Genomic DNA, 19,570 nt, shown 5'->3' on the forward strand with positions numbered 1-19,570 from the left:
GTTATACGTTATACGTTATACGTTATACGTTATACGTTATACGTTATACGTTGTACGTTATACGTTGTACGTTATACGTTATACGTTATACGTTGTACGTTATACGTTGTACGTTATATGTTATACGTTATACGTTATACGTTATACGTTATACGTTATACGTTATACGTTATACGTTATACGTTATACGTTATACGTTATACGTTATACGTGATACGTTATACGTTATACGTTATACGTTATACGTTATACGTTATACGTTATACGTGATACGTTATGCGTTTTACGTTATACGTTATACGTTATACACTATACGTTATACGTTATACGTTATACGTTATACGTTATACGTTATACGTTATACGTTATACGTTATACGTTATACGTTATACGTTATACGTTATACGTTATACGTTATACGTTATACGTTATACGTTATACGTTATACGTTATACGTTATACGTTATACGTTATACGTTATACGTTATACGTTATACGTTATACGTGATACGTTTTACGTTATAGGTTATACGTCATACGTTATACGTTATACGCCATACGTTATACGTTATACGTTATACGTTATACGTTATACGCTATACGTTATACGTTATACGTTATACGTCATAGGTTATACGTTATACGTTATACGTTATACGTTATACGTTATACGTTATACGTTGTACGTTATACGTTGTACGTTATACGTTATACGTTATACGTTGTACGTTATACGTTGTACGTTATATGTTATACGTTATACGTTATACGTTATACGTTATACGTTATACGTTATACGTTATACGTTATACGTTATACGTTATACGTTATACGTTATACGTTATACGTTATACGTTATACGTTATACGTTATACGTTATTCGTTATACGTTATACGTCATACGTTATACGTTATACGCCATACGTTATACGTTATACGTTATACGTTATACGTTATACGCTATACGTTATACGTTATACGTTATACGTTATAGGTTATACGTTACACGTTATACGTTATACGTTATACGTTATACGTTATACGTTGTACGTTATACGTTATACGTTATATGTTATACGTTATACGTTATACGTCACACGTTATACGTTATACTTTATAGGTCATACGTTACACGTTATACGTTATACGTTTTACGTTATACGTTATACGTTGTACGTTATACGTTATACGTTACACGTCATACGTTATACGTTTTACGTTATACGTTATACGTTATACGTTATACGTGATACGTTATACGTAATATGTAATACGTCGTACGTTTTACGTTATACGTTATACGTTATACGTTATACGTTATACGTTTTACGTTATACGTTATACGTTATACGTTATACGTTATTCGTTATACGTTCTTCGTTACACGTTATACGTTATACGTTATACGTTATACGTTATACGATATACGATATACGTTATACGTTATACGATATACGTTATACGTTATACGTTAGACGTTATAGGTTTCACGTAATACGTTATACGTTATTGGTTATACGTTATTCGATATACGTTCTTCGTTACACGCTAGACGTTATACGTTATGGGTTATACGTTATACGTTATACGTTATGCGTTATACGTTATACGTTATACGTTATACGTTATACGTTATACGTTATACGTTATACGTTATACGTTATTCGTTATACGTTCTTCGTTACACGTTATACGTTATGCGTTATACGTTATACGTTATACGTTATACGTTATACGTTATACGTTATACGTTATACGTTATACGTTATTCGTTATACGTTCTTCGTTACACGTTATACGTTATACGTTATACGTTATACGTTATACGTTATACGTTATACGTTATACGTTATACGTTATACGTTATACGTTATACGTTATACGTTATACGTGATACGTTATGGGTTTTACGTTATACGTTATACGTGATACGTTACGCGTTTTACGTTATACGTTATACGTTATACGTTATACGTAATATGTAATACGTCGTACGTTTTACGTTATACGTTATACGTTATACGTTATACGTTATACGTTATACGTTATACGTTATACGTTATACGTTATACGTTATACGTTATACGTTATACGTTATACGTTATACGTTATACGTTATACGTTTTACGTTATACGTTATACGTCATACGTTATACGTTATACGCCATACGTTATACGTTATACGTTATACGTTATACGTTATACGCTATACGTTATACGTTATACGTTATACGTTATAGGTTATACGTTATACGTTATACGTTATACGTTATACGTTATACGTTATACGTTGTACGTTATACGTTATACGTTATATGTTATACGTTATACGTTATACGTTACACGTTATACGTTATACGTTATAGGTCATACGTTACACTTTATACGTTATACGTTTTACGTTATACGTTATACGTTGTTCGTTATACGTTATACGTTACACGTCATACGTTATACGTTATACGTTATACGTTATACGTTATACGTCATACGTTTTACGGTATACATTATACGTTATACGTCATAGGTTATACGTTATACGTTATACGTTATATGTAATATGTAATACGTCTTACGTTTTACGTTATTCGTTATACTTTCTTCGTTACAGGTTATACGTTATACCATATACGTTATACGTTATACGTTATACGTTATACGTTTTACGTTATACGTTATACGTTATACGTAATACGTTATACGTTATACGTTATACGTTAAACGTTATACGTTATACGTTATACGTTATACGTTATACCTTATACGTTATACGTTATACGTTATACGTTATACGTTATAGGTCATACGTTACACGTTATACGTTATACGTTATACGTTATACGTTATACGTTGTACGTTATACGTTATACGTTACACGTCATACGTTATACGTTTTACGTTATACGTTATACGTTATACGTTATACGTTATACGTTATACGTTATACGTTATACGTTATACGTTATACGTTATACGTAATATGTAATACGTCATACGTTTTACGTTATACGTTATACGTTATACGTTATACGTTATACGTTATACGTTTTACGTTATACGTTATACGTCATACGTTATACGTTATACGTTATACGTTATACGTTATACGCCATACGTTATACGTTATACGTTATACGTTATACGTTATACGCTATACGTTATACGTTATACGTTATACGTTATACGTTATACGTTATACGTTATACGTTATACGTTATACGTTATACGTTATACGTTATACGTTATACGTTATACGTTATACGTTATACGTTATACGTTATACGCTATACGTTATACGTTATACGTTATACGTTATAGGTTATACGTTATACGTTATACGTTATACGTTATACGTTATACGTTATACGTTATACGTGATACGTTATGGGTTTTACGTTATACGTTATACGTGATACGTTACGCGTTTTACGTTATACGTTATACGTTATACGTTATAGGTTATACGTTACACGTAATATGTAATACGTCATACGTTTTACGTTATACGTTATACGTTATACGTTATACGTTTTACGTTATACGTTTTACGTTGTACGTTATACGTTATACGTTATCCGTTATACGTTGTACGTTATACGTTATACGTTACACGTCATACGTTATACGTTTTACGTTATACGTTATACGTTATACGTTATACGTTATATGTTATACGTTTTACGTTATACGTTATACGTTATACGTTATACGTTATACGTTATACGTTATACGTTATACGTTGTACGTTATAGGTCATACGTTACACGTTATACGTTATACGTTATACGTTATACGTTATACGTTGTACGTTATACGTTATACGTTACACGTCATACGTTATACGTTTTACGTTATACGTTATACGTTATACGTTATACGTTATACGTTATACGTAATATGTAATACGTCATACGTTTTACGTTATACGTTATACGTTATACGTTATACGTTATACGTTATACGTTTTACGTTATACGTTATACGTCATACGTTATACGTTATACGTTATACGTTATACGTTATACGTCATACGTTATACGTTATACGTTATACGTTATACGCCATACGTTATACGTTATACGTTATACGTTATACGTTATACGCTATACGTTATACGTTATACGTTATACGTTATACGTTATACGTTATACGTTATACGTTATACGTTATACGTTATACGTTATACGTTATACGTTATACGTTATACGTTATACGTTATACGCTATACGTTATACGTTATACGTTATACGTTATAGGTTATACGTTATACGTTATACGTTATACGTTATACGTTATACGTTATACGTTATACGTGATACGTTATGCGTTTTACGTTATACGTTATACGTGATACGTTATGCGTTTTACGTTATACGTTATACGTTATACGTTATAGGTTATACGTTATACGTTATACGTTATACGTTATACGTTATACGTTATACGTTATACGTTATACGTTATACGTTATACGTTATACGTTATACGTTATACGTTATACGTTATACGTTATACGTTATACGTTATACGTTATACGTTATACGTTATACGTTATACGTTATACGTTATACGTTATACGTTATACGTTATACGTTATACGTTATACGTTTTACGTTGTACGTTATACGTCATACGTTATACGTTATACGCCATACGTTATACGTTATACGTTATACGTTATACGCTATACGCTATACGTTATACGTTATACGTTATACGTTATACGTTATACGTTATACGTTATACGTTATACGTTATACGTTATACGTTATACGTTATACGTTATACGTTATACGTGATACGTTATGCGTTTTACGTTATACGTTATACGTTATACGTTATAGGTTATACGTTATACGTTATACGTTATACGTTATACGTTATACGTGATACGTTATGCGTTTTACGTTATACGTTATACGTTATACGTTATAGGTTATACGTTATACGTTATAGGTTATACGTTATACGTTATACGTTATACGTTATACGTTATACGTTATACGTTATACGTTATACGTTATACGTTATACGTTATACGTTATACGTTATACGTTATACGTTATACGTTATACGTTTTACGTTATACGTTATACGTCATACGTTATACGTTATACGCCATACGTTATACGTTATACGTTATACGTTATACGTTATACGCTATACGTTATACGTTATACGTTATACGTTATAGGTTATACGTTATACGTTATACGTTATACGTTATACGTTATACGTTATACGTTATACGCTATACGTTATACGTTATACGTTATACGTTATAGGTTATACGTTATACGTTATACGTTATACGTTATACGTTATACGTTATACGTTATACGTTATACGTTATAGGTCATACGTTACACTTTATACGTTATACGTTTTACGTTATACGTTATACGTTGTTCGTTATACGTTATACGTTACACGTCATACGTTATACGTTATACGTTATACGTTATACGTTATACGTCATACGTTTTACGGTATACATTATACGTTATACGTCATAGGTTATACGTTATACGTTATACGTTATATGTAATATGTAATACGTCTTACGTTTTACGTTATTCGTTATACTTTCTTCGTTACAGGTTATACGTTATACCATATACGTTATACGTTATACGTTATACGTTATACGTTTTACGTTATACGTTATACGTTATACGTAATACGTTATACGTTATACGTTATACGTTAAACGTTATACGTTATACGTTATACGTTATACGTTATACCTTATACGTTATACGTTATACGTTATACGTTATACGTTATAGGTCATACGTTACACGTTATACGTTATACGTTATACGTTATACGTTATACGTTGTACGTTATACGTTATACGTTACACGTCATACGTTATACGTTTTACGTTATACGTTATACGTTATACGTTATACGTTATACGTTATACGTTATACGTTATACGTTATACGTTATACGTTATACGTAATATGTAATACGTCATACGTTTTACGTTATACGTTATACGTTATACGTTATACGTTATACGTTATACGTTTTACGTTATACGTTATACGTCATACGTTATACGTTATACGTTATACGTTATACGTTATACGCCATACGTTATACGTTATACGTTATACGTTATACGTTATACGCTATACGTTATACGTTATACGTTATACGTTATACGTTATACGTTATACGTTATACGTTATACGTTATACGTTATACGTTATACGTTATACGTTATACGTTATACGTTATACGTTATACGTTATACGTTATACGCTATACGTTATACGTTATACGTTATACGTTATAGGTTATACGTTATACGTTATACGTTATACGTTATACGTTATACGTTATACGTTATACGTGATACGTTATGGGTTTTACGTTATACGTTATACGTTACACGTTATACGTTATACGTTATACGTTATACGTTATACGTTGTACGTTATACGTTATACGTTACACGTCATACGTTATACGTTTTACGTTATACGTTATACGTTATACGTTATACGTTATACGTTATACGTAATATGTAATACGTCATACGTTTTACGTTATACGTTATACGTTATACGTTATACGTTATACGTTATACGTTTTACGTTATACGTTATACGTCATACGTTATACGTTATACGTTATACGTTATACGTTATACGTCATACGTTATACGTTATACGTTATACGTTATACGCCATACGTTATACGTTATACGTTATACGTTATACGTTATACGCTATACGTTATACGTTATACGTTATACGTTATACGTTATACGTTATACGTTATACGTTATACGTTATACGTTATACGTTATACGTTATACGTTATACGTTATACGTTATACGTTATACGCTATACGTTATACGTTATACGTTATACGTTATAGGTTATACGTTATACGTTATACGTTATACGTTATACGTTATACGTTATACGTTATACGTGATACGTTATGCGTTTTACGTTATACGTTATACGTGATACGTTATGCGTTTTACGTTATACGTTATACGTTATACGTTATACGTTATACGTTATACGTTATACGTTATACGTTATACGTTATACGTTATACGTTATACGTTATACGTTATACGTTATACGTTATACGTTATACGTTATACGTTATACGTTATACGTTATACGTTATACGTTATACGTTATACGTTATACGTTATACGTTATACGTTATACGTTATACGTTATACGTTATACGTTATACGTTATACGTTATACGTTATACGTTTTACGTTGTACGTTATACGTCATACGTTATACGTTATACGCCATACGTTATACGTTATACGTTATACGTTATACGCTATACGCTATACGTTATACGTTATACGTTATACGTTATACGTTATACGTTATACGTTATACGTTATACGTTATACGTTATACGTTATACGTTATACGTTATACGTTATACGTTATACGTTATACGTGATACGTTATGCGTTTTACGTTATACGTTATACGTTATACGTTATAGGTTATACGTTATACGTTATACGTTATACGTTATACGTTATACGTGATACGTTATGCGTTTTACGTTATACGTTATACGTTATACGTTATAGGTTATACGTTATACGTTATACGTTATACGTTATACGTTATACGTTATACGTTATACGTTATACGTGATACGTTATGCGTTTTACGTTATACGTTATACGTTATACACTATACGTTATACGTTATACGTTATACGTTATACGTTATACGTTATACGTTATACGTTATACGTTATACGTTATACGTTATACGTTATACGTTATACGTTATACGTTATACGTTATACGTTATACGTTATACGTTATACGTTATACGTTATACGTTATACGTTATACGTTATACGTTATACGTTATACGTTATACGTTATACGTTATACGTTATACGTTATACGTTATACGTTATACGTTATACGTTATACGTTATACGTTATACGTTTTACGTTATACGTTATACGTCATACGTTATACGTTATACGCCATACGTTATACGTTATACGTTATACGTTATACGTTATACGCTATACGTTATACGTTATACGTTATACGTTAAAGGTTATACGTTATACGTTATACGTTATACGTTATACGTTATACGTTATACGTTATACGTTGTACGTTATACGTTATACGTTATACGTCACACGTTATACGTTATACGTTATAGGTCCTACGTTACACGTTATACGTTATACGTTTTACGTTATACGTTATACGTTGTACGTTATACGTTATACGTTACACGTCATACGTTATACGTTTTACGTTATACGTTATACGTTATACGTTATACGTTATACGTGATACGTTATACGTAATATGTAATACGTCGTACGTTTTACGTTATACGTTATACGTTATACGTTATACGTTTTACGTTATACGTTATACGTTATACGTTATACGTTATTCGTTATACGTTCTTCGTTACACGTTATACGTTATACGTTATACGTTATACGTTATACGATATACGATATACGTTATACGTTATACGATATACGTTATACGTTATACGTTAGACGTTATAGGTTTCACGTAATACGTTATACGTTATTGGTTATACGTTATTCGATATACGTTCTTCGTTACACGCTAGACGTTATACGTAATATGTAATACGTCATACGTTTTACGTTATACGTTATACGTTATACGTTACACGTCATACGTTATACGTTTTACGTTATACGTTATACGTTATACGTTATACGTTATACGTGATACATTGTACGTTATACGTTATACGTTACACGTCATACGTTATACGTTTTACGTTATTTGTTATACGTTATACGTTATATGTTATACGTTTTACGTTATACGTTATACGTTATACGTTATACGTTATACGTTATACGTTATACGTTATACGTTGTACGTGTAGAGGCTTGCAGCTGCGGTTTATGGCGGGACCGTGCTTCGAGTTTGTTAGAGAAATTGTCCACATGGCTACGGCACGGGCCTGTCACCGAAGGTCAGCTTATTTGTTGTTCGACTCGAGGCACGGAGCCAGTGATAGCTATTTCCCGTCATAAACCACTGCAGGCACTTAGACAGGGACCCTCCACATCGCCTGGCACGCGAGGCCCTAGCGCCGTTTGTTGCATCATTCAAGATGCCGGAAAATTCCAGCCCAGGCCTGCGGGGGTTTGGACACCCTGTCTACGTCGCGACGCCCCCACCTAAGCCCCATAGCGATGGGCATGTCCTAGATTCGGCGGGACTAGGACCCGTCGTAATTGGTCAGGCATTCGTCGCCACCCACCCTTAATTCAAGGGAGTAGGGCGAACCGAGGCGACGTTTGCACTGACCCGAGAAATCTTAGATTAGTTGCACAGAATACCACCAAGACAATAGAACCAAGGGTCGGCGACTAGAGTGTACAGAGTATCGCCAAGGGCTTACAACCAAGGCGTACAGAGTACAGCTAAGAGATCACGGTTAGAGTTTTGGCCTGAACGCACGGATTGACGTGTGAAGCTTCCGGCGTTAGTTCCCACAAAGAACTTGCACTCCTCGAGGGAATTACCAGCAATCCCTCGAGCCTCCACGGAATCTTGGACCTTCGAGGAAGTTCGGCAGCCGACTTGTGCATCCAGTGAGGCGCCGTGTGTGAGGACAACGCTCAACACCCCCCTGGACGTGAGAGCAGCAAGCGGCGGAGACCTCGAAGGCGGCATTACAACCTCCATCGGTCCAGCCTAGTGGACAACGATCAACAACAGTTAGTCCTTCCAACGGGAAGGTGGTCCTTCGAGTCATCTATAGTCGGCACCCATCGTGCAAACACATTCAATGCTCGAAAGATCCTCGAGATCTACCACGAGCAACTACATTTTGGTCCGTACGAGCCGGATCTGAACCAGCGACCTATGGTCCCACGAGCTGGATAATCCAGCTACATTCTGGTGTTGAGCCGGATCATCCAGCAACATCGGTCCTTCAGAGAGGACCAGCCAGAAAGCAGCCACTGTGTCCGTACGAGTCGGACAGTCGGCTGGAATCTACAGTCACGAAGCATTTTGGGCTCCGTGCAACGTGCACGTCGGCTTGTACATCCAGTAAGGCGCTGTGCGTGAGGACAACGCTCACCACCCCCCTGGACGTGAAGGCAGCAAGCGACGGGCATCATCGAGGGTTGCTACACCCAAAACTTGGACCACAGCGACGAGGAGACAACCGAAGGGGGCAGCATCCAGGACGGCATCAGCCCTAGGATCCGGACAGCACGAACAACGAGTATTCTGCAGGACGGTCTACGGAAGCCGCCTGAAGCCGCCAATCCACTCCTCTTGTCCGTGAGTCATTTATTGTTTCAATCTGTGTGTTGATCGTGTAAAGATGGAGTCCGTAAAATCACTTGTTCTCGAACGAAGGCATGTGAAGTCTAGGTTGACCAGTTTCGGAAAGTTTGTCGAGTCAGCAGATGTTCGCGAAAATTTAGCCGTTTTCGAAAAACGCGTTCAGTCGAATCAGTGCCTTCTCGAGAAATTTGAGTCTATACAATCGCAGATAGACACGTCCTTAATGGACACCCCGCAAGCGGAAGCACAGGTAGACGAGCGCGAGCAGTTTGAGGAGAAATACTACAGTATTATGGTCGCCGCCGAAAAACGAATAATAGAGGTTCGCGGTCAAGCGGCGCCTAGCACGGCGTCGGCCACCTCCGACAGACAGGTACCGTCCGATCCTCATCCGGCGGCGCAGTTACCTGTCGTACAATTGCCAATCTTTACCGGAGATTGTGGGCAATGGATTCGGTTTCGGGACACCTTTCTCTCCTTAGTCCACAGTTCGGACAAGTTGTCCGCTATCGACCGTTTCAACTACCTGACGACTTCGTTATCGGGTGCTGCGGCACGAGCAATTGAGTCATTTAGCGTGTCAGCAGCCAATTATGAATTAGCTTGGGCGCGGCTTAGGGAAAAATACGACGACCCTAGGCTATTAGTGAACCATCATATTCAGTCCCTCCTAGAGATCGAACCGACTAGGCGACAGGATGGTAAATCACTCAGTGAGTTCGCGGATAGGGCAGTTAACAACATGCGTGCTCTCAGGTCACTGTTGGAGCCCGCGGGCCACCTTGATGCTGTTGTCAATGCGGCACTCGCGAAAAGGTTAGATGTAGATTCCCGTGATGAATGGGAGAGGCGAGCCATGGGTTCGAAGACGCTGCCCACGTTTCACGAGTTCGTCGGATTCATTGAGCAACGATCTCAATACCTTCTTCGTAAGGATGCGAGTAACATTCCAAGTTCCTTACCGAGCGCGAAGACAGTAATTAGGAAATCGCGTGAAGTAGTGGATAGAACGTTCTCCCCAGTGTCGCACGTCGCTAGTAAGGCTAGAAAATGCGTAGTGTGCACTGGTGATCATTTCTTGAACAATTGCTTAAAGTGGAAAGCCATGTCCGTTTCTGAACGGCGTGCAATAGCAAAACAGGCGCGAGTGTGTTACAATTGTTTGGCTCCCGGTCATGGAGTCAAAACGTGCACACGAAGAACGTGCCTAAAGTGTGATAAGAAGCACCACACCTTATTACATAAGGAGGAGTCGGATCCCGAGGAACGCGAGGTAGAATCGGATCCTCCCACCGTGTCATTTCACAGCTCAAGCGCGGCACAACCCAGGACCCAGTACACCGTCCTTTCCACGGCGGTCGTCGTCGTCATAGGGAAAGGAGGGAACAGGTACAAATGTCGCGCTTTGTTAGATTCGGGTTCGCAAGCAAATTTCGTGAGTAGGGAATTTTGCGAGCGGGCCGGCCTGCCGTGTCAGGCATTCGAATATATGGTAGGCGCGTTGGGGCGCGTCAAAGGCACCGTCCGGTCTACTACCCAGGTAAAGATGGAATCCAGTAGTAGAAACTTCAAGGCAAACCTGGAGTGCCTAGTAATAAAATCAATCACGGATAGGCTACCCAACATGCCGTTGGAAAAGGCAAACATTCCCACACCCGACGGAATAAAGCCCGCTGACCCAGAGTTCGGAGTCCCGGGGAACGTAGATCTACTTATAGGCGCCGGCCTATTCTGGGAGCTCCTGTGTGTCGGACAGATAAGGGTGGGAACCAGCCACCTTCTGTGGCAAAAGACACGACTCGGGTGGGTACTAGGTGGGAGCCTACAGTGGCCCGTTTCGAAAGGTAAAGTCAAGCTTGCTTCCGGATTGCACGCAAGCACCACTGCGAAATTAGAGGCAGCGGTTTCGCGTTCCGGGAAGGTAAAGAAGTTCGACAACGGCGGGCGCGTGAGCGACAGTGGTCGCACCGAGAAACGTTTTAAGGGGAACGCGACGCGCAATAGAAACGGCCGGTTCGTGGCCGCGATACCACGCAATAAACGAATCGAGGAACTCGGTGGGTCTCTCGCTCAGGCAGAACGACGATTTGTGAATCTGCAAAGGCGAACCGTTTCCGAGATGAGATACGGGAAATCTCTGCGTTGCGTGTCCTGCGGCGTGTGCCGTCTTCCAGCCTGGGCGCCGAGTTGCGCGGGTCCTCCGACGTTTCGGAACAGGCATACGGAGCGGCCATCTGCCCGCGTTCGGGAACGCAACAAAGACGTGGGCCTCTCGAATGGTATGCGCGAGGTCGCGGATAACTCTTCTAAAAACAATTAGCTTTTTGATTCGACGCGAGCCTGTGCGACTGTTGCCCGGATGGTAACAGACCCTCGCGTCCCCCACAGAAAAACACTGGCTTACATTCGTTAGACGCGCAACTCGAAAGGTGTTGCGCGATTGTGTCACGTGCTTCAAGGGCAAATCCCAGCAGCGAACAGTCTCAAGTGGGGATTCGGCCTGCCGCACAGGTGACTCCGGTTCGTGTTTTCGCTACCTGCGGTGTAGGCGATGCCGGACCCTTTCTGGTCATTGACCGCGGACGTTTCCGCACCTCGAGAAAGGCCTACCTGTGCCTATTTATATGATTTGCTGCCAAGGCGACGCACCTGGGTTTATTGTTGACGTCTCGCGCGTATAAGGACTGGGCAACCACAGACTGACCGTTGAGGAATTATACACGATTCTCACGCAGGTTGAAGCATGTCTTAACCCCATCCTTTATCACCCGAGCCGTCGGACTTGCATCCTTTTGACTCCCGGGCACTTCTTGAGTGGAGAGGCACTGACGGCGTTGGCCGAGTTTGATATGACGCGTGTTCGGCCTAATCGGTTAAATAGATTTCAGCTGTTGCAGCAAGGCTCCGCCATCTTTGGAAGCGATGGCAGCAGGAATATTTAAATGGACTACAGCAGCGGCAGAAATGGCGGCTTGGAACACGCAGTCACCCGAGGGTCGGGACGAGGGTTCCCGATCAAGGAAGACAACCTGCCTCCAAGGAAGTGTGCTCTGAGGCGCAGCTCGGAGCTGCAACCCGGTCAGGATGGCGTCACGCGAGTGGTCTCTCCTCGGACGGCCAGTGGATCATTGACGAGACCACTCACGAGGATTTGCGTGCTGCCTAGGGCGCAGGAAGAAGAGACTTCTGTCACAATCAAGTGAAGAAGAGACTTCTGTCGCAGTCAAGTGAAGAAGAGACTTCTGTCACAATCAAGTGAAGAAGAGACTTCTGTCGCAGTCAAGTGAAGAAGAGACTTCTGTCGCAGTCAAGTGAAGAAGAGACTTCTGTCGCAGTCAAGTGAAGAAGAGACTTCTGTCGCAGTCAAGTGAAGAAGAGACTTCAGTCGCAGTCAAGCGAAGAAGAGCATGCACAGTACATTGATCGCGATGCGTGTGTTTAAAAACTGTATTTTAGTCGTTTAGCAACAATAACCAATAGGCGATATAGCATAAGTCGCATTAGGTTACTTTGATTTAGTTGAACTCGAGTAGTTCAAGGTGGGCGGTATGTAGAGGCTTGCAGCTGCGGTTTATGGCGGGACCGTGCTTCGAGTTTGTTAGAGAAATTGTCCACATGGCTACGGCACGGGCCTGTCACCGAAGGTCAGCTTATTTGTTGTTCGACTCGAGGCACGGAGCCAGTGATAGCTATTTCCCGTCATAAACCACTGCAGGCACTTAGACAGGGACCCTCCACATCGCCTGGCACGCGAGGCCCTAGCGCCGTTTGTTGCATCATTCAAGATGCCGGAAAATTCCAGCCCAGGCCTGCGGGGGTTTGGACACCCTGTCTACGTCGCGACGCCCCCACCTAAGCCCCATAGCGATGGGCATGTCCTAGATTCGGCGGGACTAGGACCCGTCGTAATTGGTCAGGCATTCGTCGCCACCCACCCTTAATTCAAGGGAGTAGGGCGAACCGAGGCGACGTTTGCACTGACCCGAGAAATCTTAGATTAGTTGCACAGAATACCACCAAGACAATAGAACCAAGGGTCGGCGACTAGAGTGTACAGAGTATCGCCAAGGGCTTACAACCAAGGCGTACAGAGTACAGCTAAGAGATCACGGTTAGAGTTTTGGCCTGAACGCACGGATTGACGTGTGAAGCTTCCGGCGTTAGTTCCCACAAAGAACTTGCACTCCTCGAGGGAATTACCAGCAATCCCTCGAGCCTCCACGGAATCTTGGACCTTCGAGGAAGTTCGGCAGCCGACTTGTGCATCCAGTGAGGCGCCGTGTGTGAGGACAACGCTCAACACCCCCCTGGACGTGAGAGCAGCAAGCGGCGGAGACCTCGAAGGCGGCATTACAACCTCCATCGGTCCAGCCTAGTGGACAACGATCAACAACAGTTAGTCCTTCCAACGGGAAGGTGGTCCTTCGAGTCATCTATAGTCGGCACCCATCGTGCAAACACATTCAATGCTCGAAAGATCCTCGAGATCTACCACGAGCAACTACAGTACGTTATAGGTCATACGTTACACGTTATACGTTATACGTTATACGTTATACGTTATACGTTGTACGTTATACGTTATACGTTACACGTCATACGTTATACGTTTTACGTTATACGTTATACGTTATACGTTATACGTTATACGTTATACGTAATATGTAATACGTCATACGTTTTACGTTATACGTTATACGTTATACGTTATACGTTATACGTTATACGTTTTACGTTATACGTTATACGTCATACGTTATACGTTATACGTTATACGTTATACGTTATACGTTATACGTTATACGTTATACGTTATACGTTATACGTTATACGTTATTCGTTATACGTCCTTCGTTACACGTTATACGTTATACGTTATACGTTATACGTTATACGTTATACGATATACGTTATACGTTATACGTTATACGTTATACGTTGTACGTTATACGTTATACGTTACACGTCATACGTTATACGTTTTACGTTATACGTTATACGTTATACGTTATACGTTATACGTTATACGTAATATGTAATACGTCATACGTTTTACGTTATACGTTATACGTTATACGTTATACGTTATACGTTATACGTTTTACGTTATACGTTATACGTCATACGTTATACGTTATACGTTATACGTTATACGCCATACGTTATACGTTATACGTTATACGTCACACGTTATACGTTATACGTTATAGGTCCTACGTTACACGTTATACGTTATACGTTTTACGTTATACGTTATACGTTGTACGTTATACGTTATACGTTACACGTCATACGTTATACGTTTTACGTTATACGTTATACGTTATACGTTATACGTTATACGTGATACGTTATACGTAATATGTAATACGTCGTACGTTTTACGTTATACGTTATACGTTATACGTTATACGTTTTACGTTATACGTTATACGTTATACGTTATACGTTATTCGTTATACGTTCTTCGTTACACGTTATACGTTATACGTTATACGTTATACGTTATACGATATACGATATACGTTATACGTTATACGATATACGTTATACGTTATACGTTAGACGTTATAGGTTTCACGTAATACGTTATACGTTATTGGTTATACGTTATTCGATATACGTTCTTCGTTACACGCTAGACGTTATACGTAATATGTAATACGTCATACGTTTTACGTTATACGTTATACGTTATACGTTACACGTCATACGTTATACGTTTTACGTTATACGTTATACGTTATACGTTATACGTTATACGTGATACATTGTACGTTATACGTTATACGTTACACGTCATACGTTATACGTTTTACGTTATTTGTTATACGTTATACGTTATATGTTATACGTTTTACGTTATACGTTATACGTTATACGTTATACGTTATACGTTATACGTTATACGTTATACGTTGTACGTTATAGGTCATACGTTACACGTTATACGTTATACGTTATACGTTATACGTTATACGTTGTACGTTATACGTTATACGTTACACGTCATACGTTATACGTTTTACGTTATACGTTATACGTTATACGTTATACGTTATACGTTATACGTAATATGTAATACGTCATACGTTTTACGTTATACGTTATACGTTATACGTTATACGTTATACGTTATACGTTTTACGTTATACGTTATACGTCATACGTTATACGTTATACGTTATACGATATACGTTATACGTTATACGTTATACGTTATACGTTGTACGTTATACGTTATACGTTACACGTCATACGTTATACGTTTTACGTTATACGTTATACGTTATACGTTATACGTTATACGTTATACGTAATATGTAATACGTCATACGTTTTACGTTATACGTTATACGTTATACGTTATACGTTATACGTTATACGTTTTACGTTATACGTTATACGTCATACGTTATACGTTATACGTTATACGTTATACGCCATACGTTATACGTTATACGTTATACGTTTTACGTTATACGTTATACGTTATACGTTATACGTTATACGTTATACGTAATATGTAATACGTCATACGTTTTACGTTATACGTTATACGTTATACGTTATACGTTATACGTTATACGTTTTACGTTATACGTTATACGTCATACGTTATACGTTATACGTTATACGTTATACGCCATACGTTATACGTTATACGTTATACGTCACACGTTATACGTTATACGTTATAGGTCCTACGTTACACGTTATACGTTATACGTTTTACGTTATACGTTATACGTTGTACGTTATACGTTATACGTTACACGTCATACGTTATACGTTTTACGTTATACGTTATACGTTATACGTTATACGTTATACGTGATACGTTATACGTAATATGTAATACGTCGTACGTTTTACGTTATACGTTATACGTTATACGTTATACGTTTTACGTTATACGTTATACGTTATACGTTATACGTTATTCGTTATACGTTCTTCGTTACACGTTATACGTTATACGTTATACGTTATACGTTATACGATATACGATATACGTTATACGTTATACGATATACGTTATACGTTATACGTTAGACGTTATAGGTTTCACGTAATACGTTATACGTTATTGGTTATACGTTATTCGATATACGTTCTTCGTTACACGCTAGACGTTATACGTAATATGTAATACGTCATACGTTTTACGTTATACGTTATACGTTATACGTTACACGTCATACGTTATACGTTTTACGTTATACGTTATACGTTATACGTTATACGTTATACGTGATACATTGTACGTTATACGTTATACGTTACACGTCATACGTTATACGTTTTACGTTATTTGTTATACGTTATACGTTATATGTTATACGTTTTACGTTATACGTTATACGTTATACGTTATACGTTATACGTTATACGTTATACGTTATACGTTGTACGTTATAGGTCATACGTTACACGTTATACGTTATACGTTATACGTTATACGTTATACGTTGTACGTTATACGTTATACGTTACACGTCATACGTTATACGTTTTACGTTATACGTTATACGTTATACGTTATACGTTATACGTTATACGTAATATGTAATACGTCATACGTTTTACGTTATACGTTATACGTTATACGTTATACGTTATACGTTATACGTTTTACGTTATACGTTATACGTCATACGTTATACGTTATACGTTATACGATATACGTTATACGTTATACGTTATACGTTATACGTTGTACGTTATACGTTATACGTTACACGTCATACGTTATACGTTTTACGTTATACGTTATACGTTATACGTTATACGTTATACGTTATACGTAATATGTAATACGTCATACGTTTTACGTTATACGTTATACGTTATACGTTATACGTTATACGTTATACGTTTTACGTTATACGTTATACGTCATACGTTATACGTTATACGTTATACGTTATACGCCATACGTTATACGTTATACGTTATACGTTATACGTTATACGCTATACGTTATACGTTATACGTTATACGTTATACGTTATACGTTATACGTTATACGTTATACGTTATACGTTATACGTTATACGTTATACGTTATACGTTATACGTTATACGCTATACGTTATACGTTATACGTTATACGTTATAGGTTATACGTTATACGTTATACGTTATACGTTATACGTTATACGTTATACGTTATACGTTATACGTGATACGTTATGCGTTTTACGTTATACGTTATACGTGATACGTTATGCGTTTTACGTTATACGTTATACGTTATACGTTATACGTTATAGGTTATACGTTATACGTTATACGTTATACGTTGTACGTTATACGTTAGACGTTATACGTTATACGTTATACGTGATACGTTATGCGTTTTACGTTATACGTTATACGTTATACACTATACGTTATACGTTATACGTTATACGTTATACGTTATACGTTATACGTTATACGTTGTACGTTATACGTTATACGTTATACGTTATACGTTATACGTTATACGTTATACGTTATACGTCATAGGTTATACGTTATACGTTATACGTTATACGTTATACGTTATACGTTATACGTTATACGTTATACGTTATACGTTATACGTTATACGTTATACGTTATACGTTATACGTGATACGTTTTACGTTATACGTTATACGTCATACGTTATACGTTATACGCCATACGTTATACGTTATACGTTATACGTTATACGTTATACGCTATACGTTATACGTTATACGTTATACGTCATAGGTTATACGTTATACGTTATACGTTATACGTTATACGTTATACGTTATACGTTGTACGTTATACGTTGTACGTTATACGTTATACGTTATACGTTGTACGTTATACGTTGTACGTTATATGTTATACGTTATACGTTATACGTTATACGTTATACGTTATACGTTATACGTTATACGTTATACGTTATACGTTATACGTTATACGTTATACGTTATACGTTATACGTTATACGTTATACGTTATACGTTATACGTTATTCGTTATACGTTCTTCGTTACACGTTATACGTTATACGTTATACGTTATACGTTATACGATATACGATATACGTTATACGTTATACGATATACGTTATACGTTATACGTTAGACGTTATACGTTATACGTTATACGTTATACGTTATACGTAATATGTAATACGTCATACGTTTTACGTTATACGTTATACGTTATACGTTATACGTTATACGTTATACGTTTTACGTTA

At 37.7% G+C, this 19,570-nt stretch overlaps 1 protein-coding gene across 1 annotated transcript; it reads left to right on the plus strand.

The window, feature by feature from the left end:
- The first annotated feature begins 10,375 nt into the window (after window positions 1-10,375).
- On the plus strand, window positions 10,376-12,658 carry LOC143154664 (uncharacterized). Its single transcript, XM_076326627.1, has one exon. It carries the CDS (start codon window positions 10,376-10,378, stop codon window positions 12,656-12,658), a length of 2,283 nt encoding a protein of 760 aa, XP_076182742.1.
- Window positions 12,659-19,570: the final 6,912 nt, after the last annotated feature.

Source organism: Ptiloglossa arizonensis, unplaced genomic scaffold, assembly GCF_051014685.1.
Source record: "Ptiloglossa arizonensis isolate GNS036 unplaced genomic scaffold, iyPtiAriz1_principal scaffold0960, whole genome shotgun sequence".
Lineage (NCBI taxonomy): Eukaryota > Metazoa > Arthropoda > Insecta > Hymenoptera > Colletidae > Ptiloglossa > Ptiloglossa arizonensis.

Coding starts and splice junctions, on each gene's coding strand:
- LOC143154664 (XM_076326627.1), top strand. CDS start 10,376: ATGGAGTCCGTAAAATCACTTGTTCTCGAACGAAGGCATGTGAAGTCT.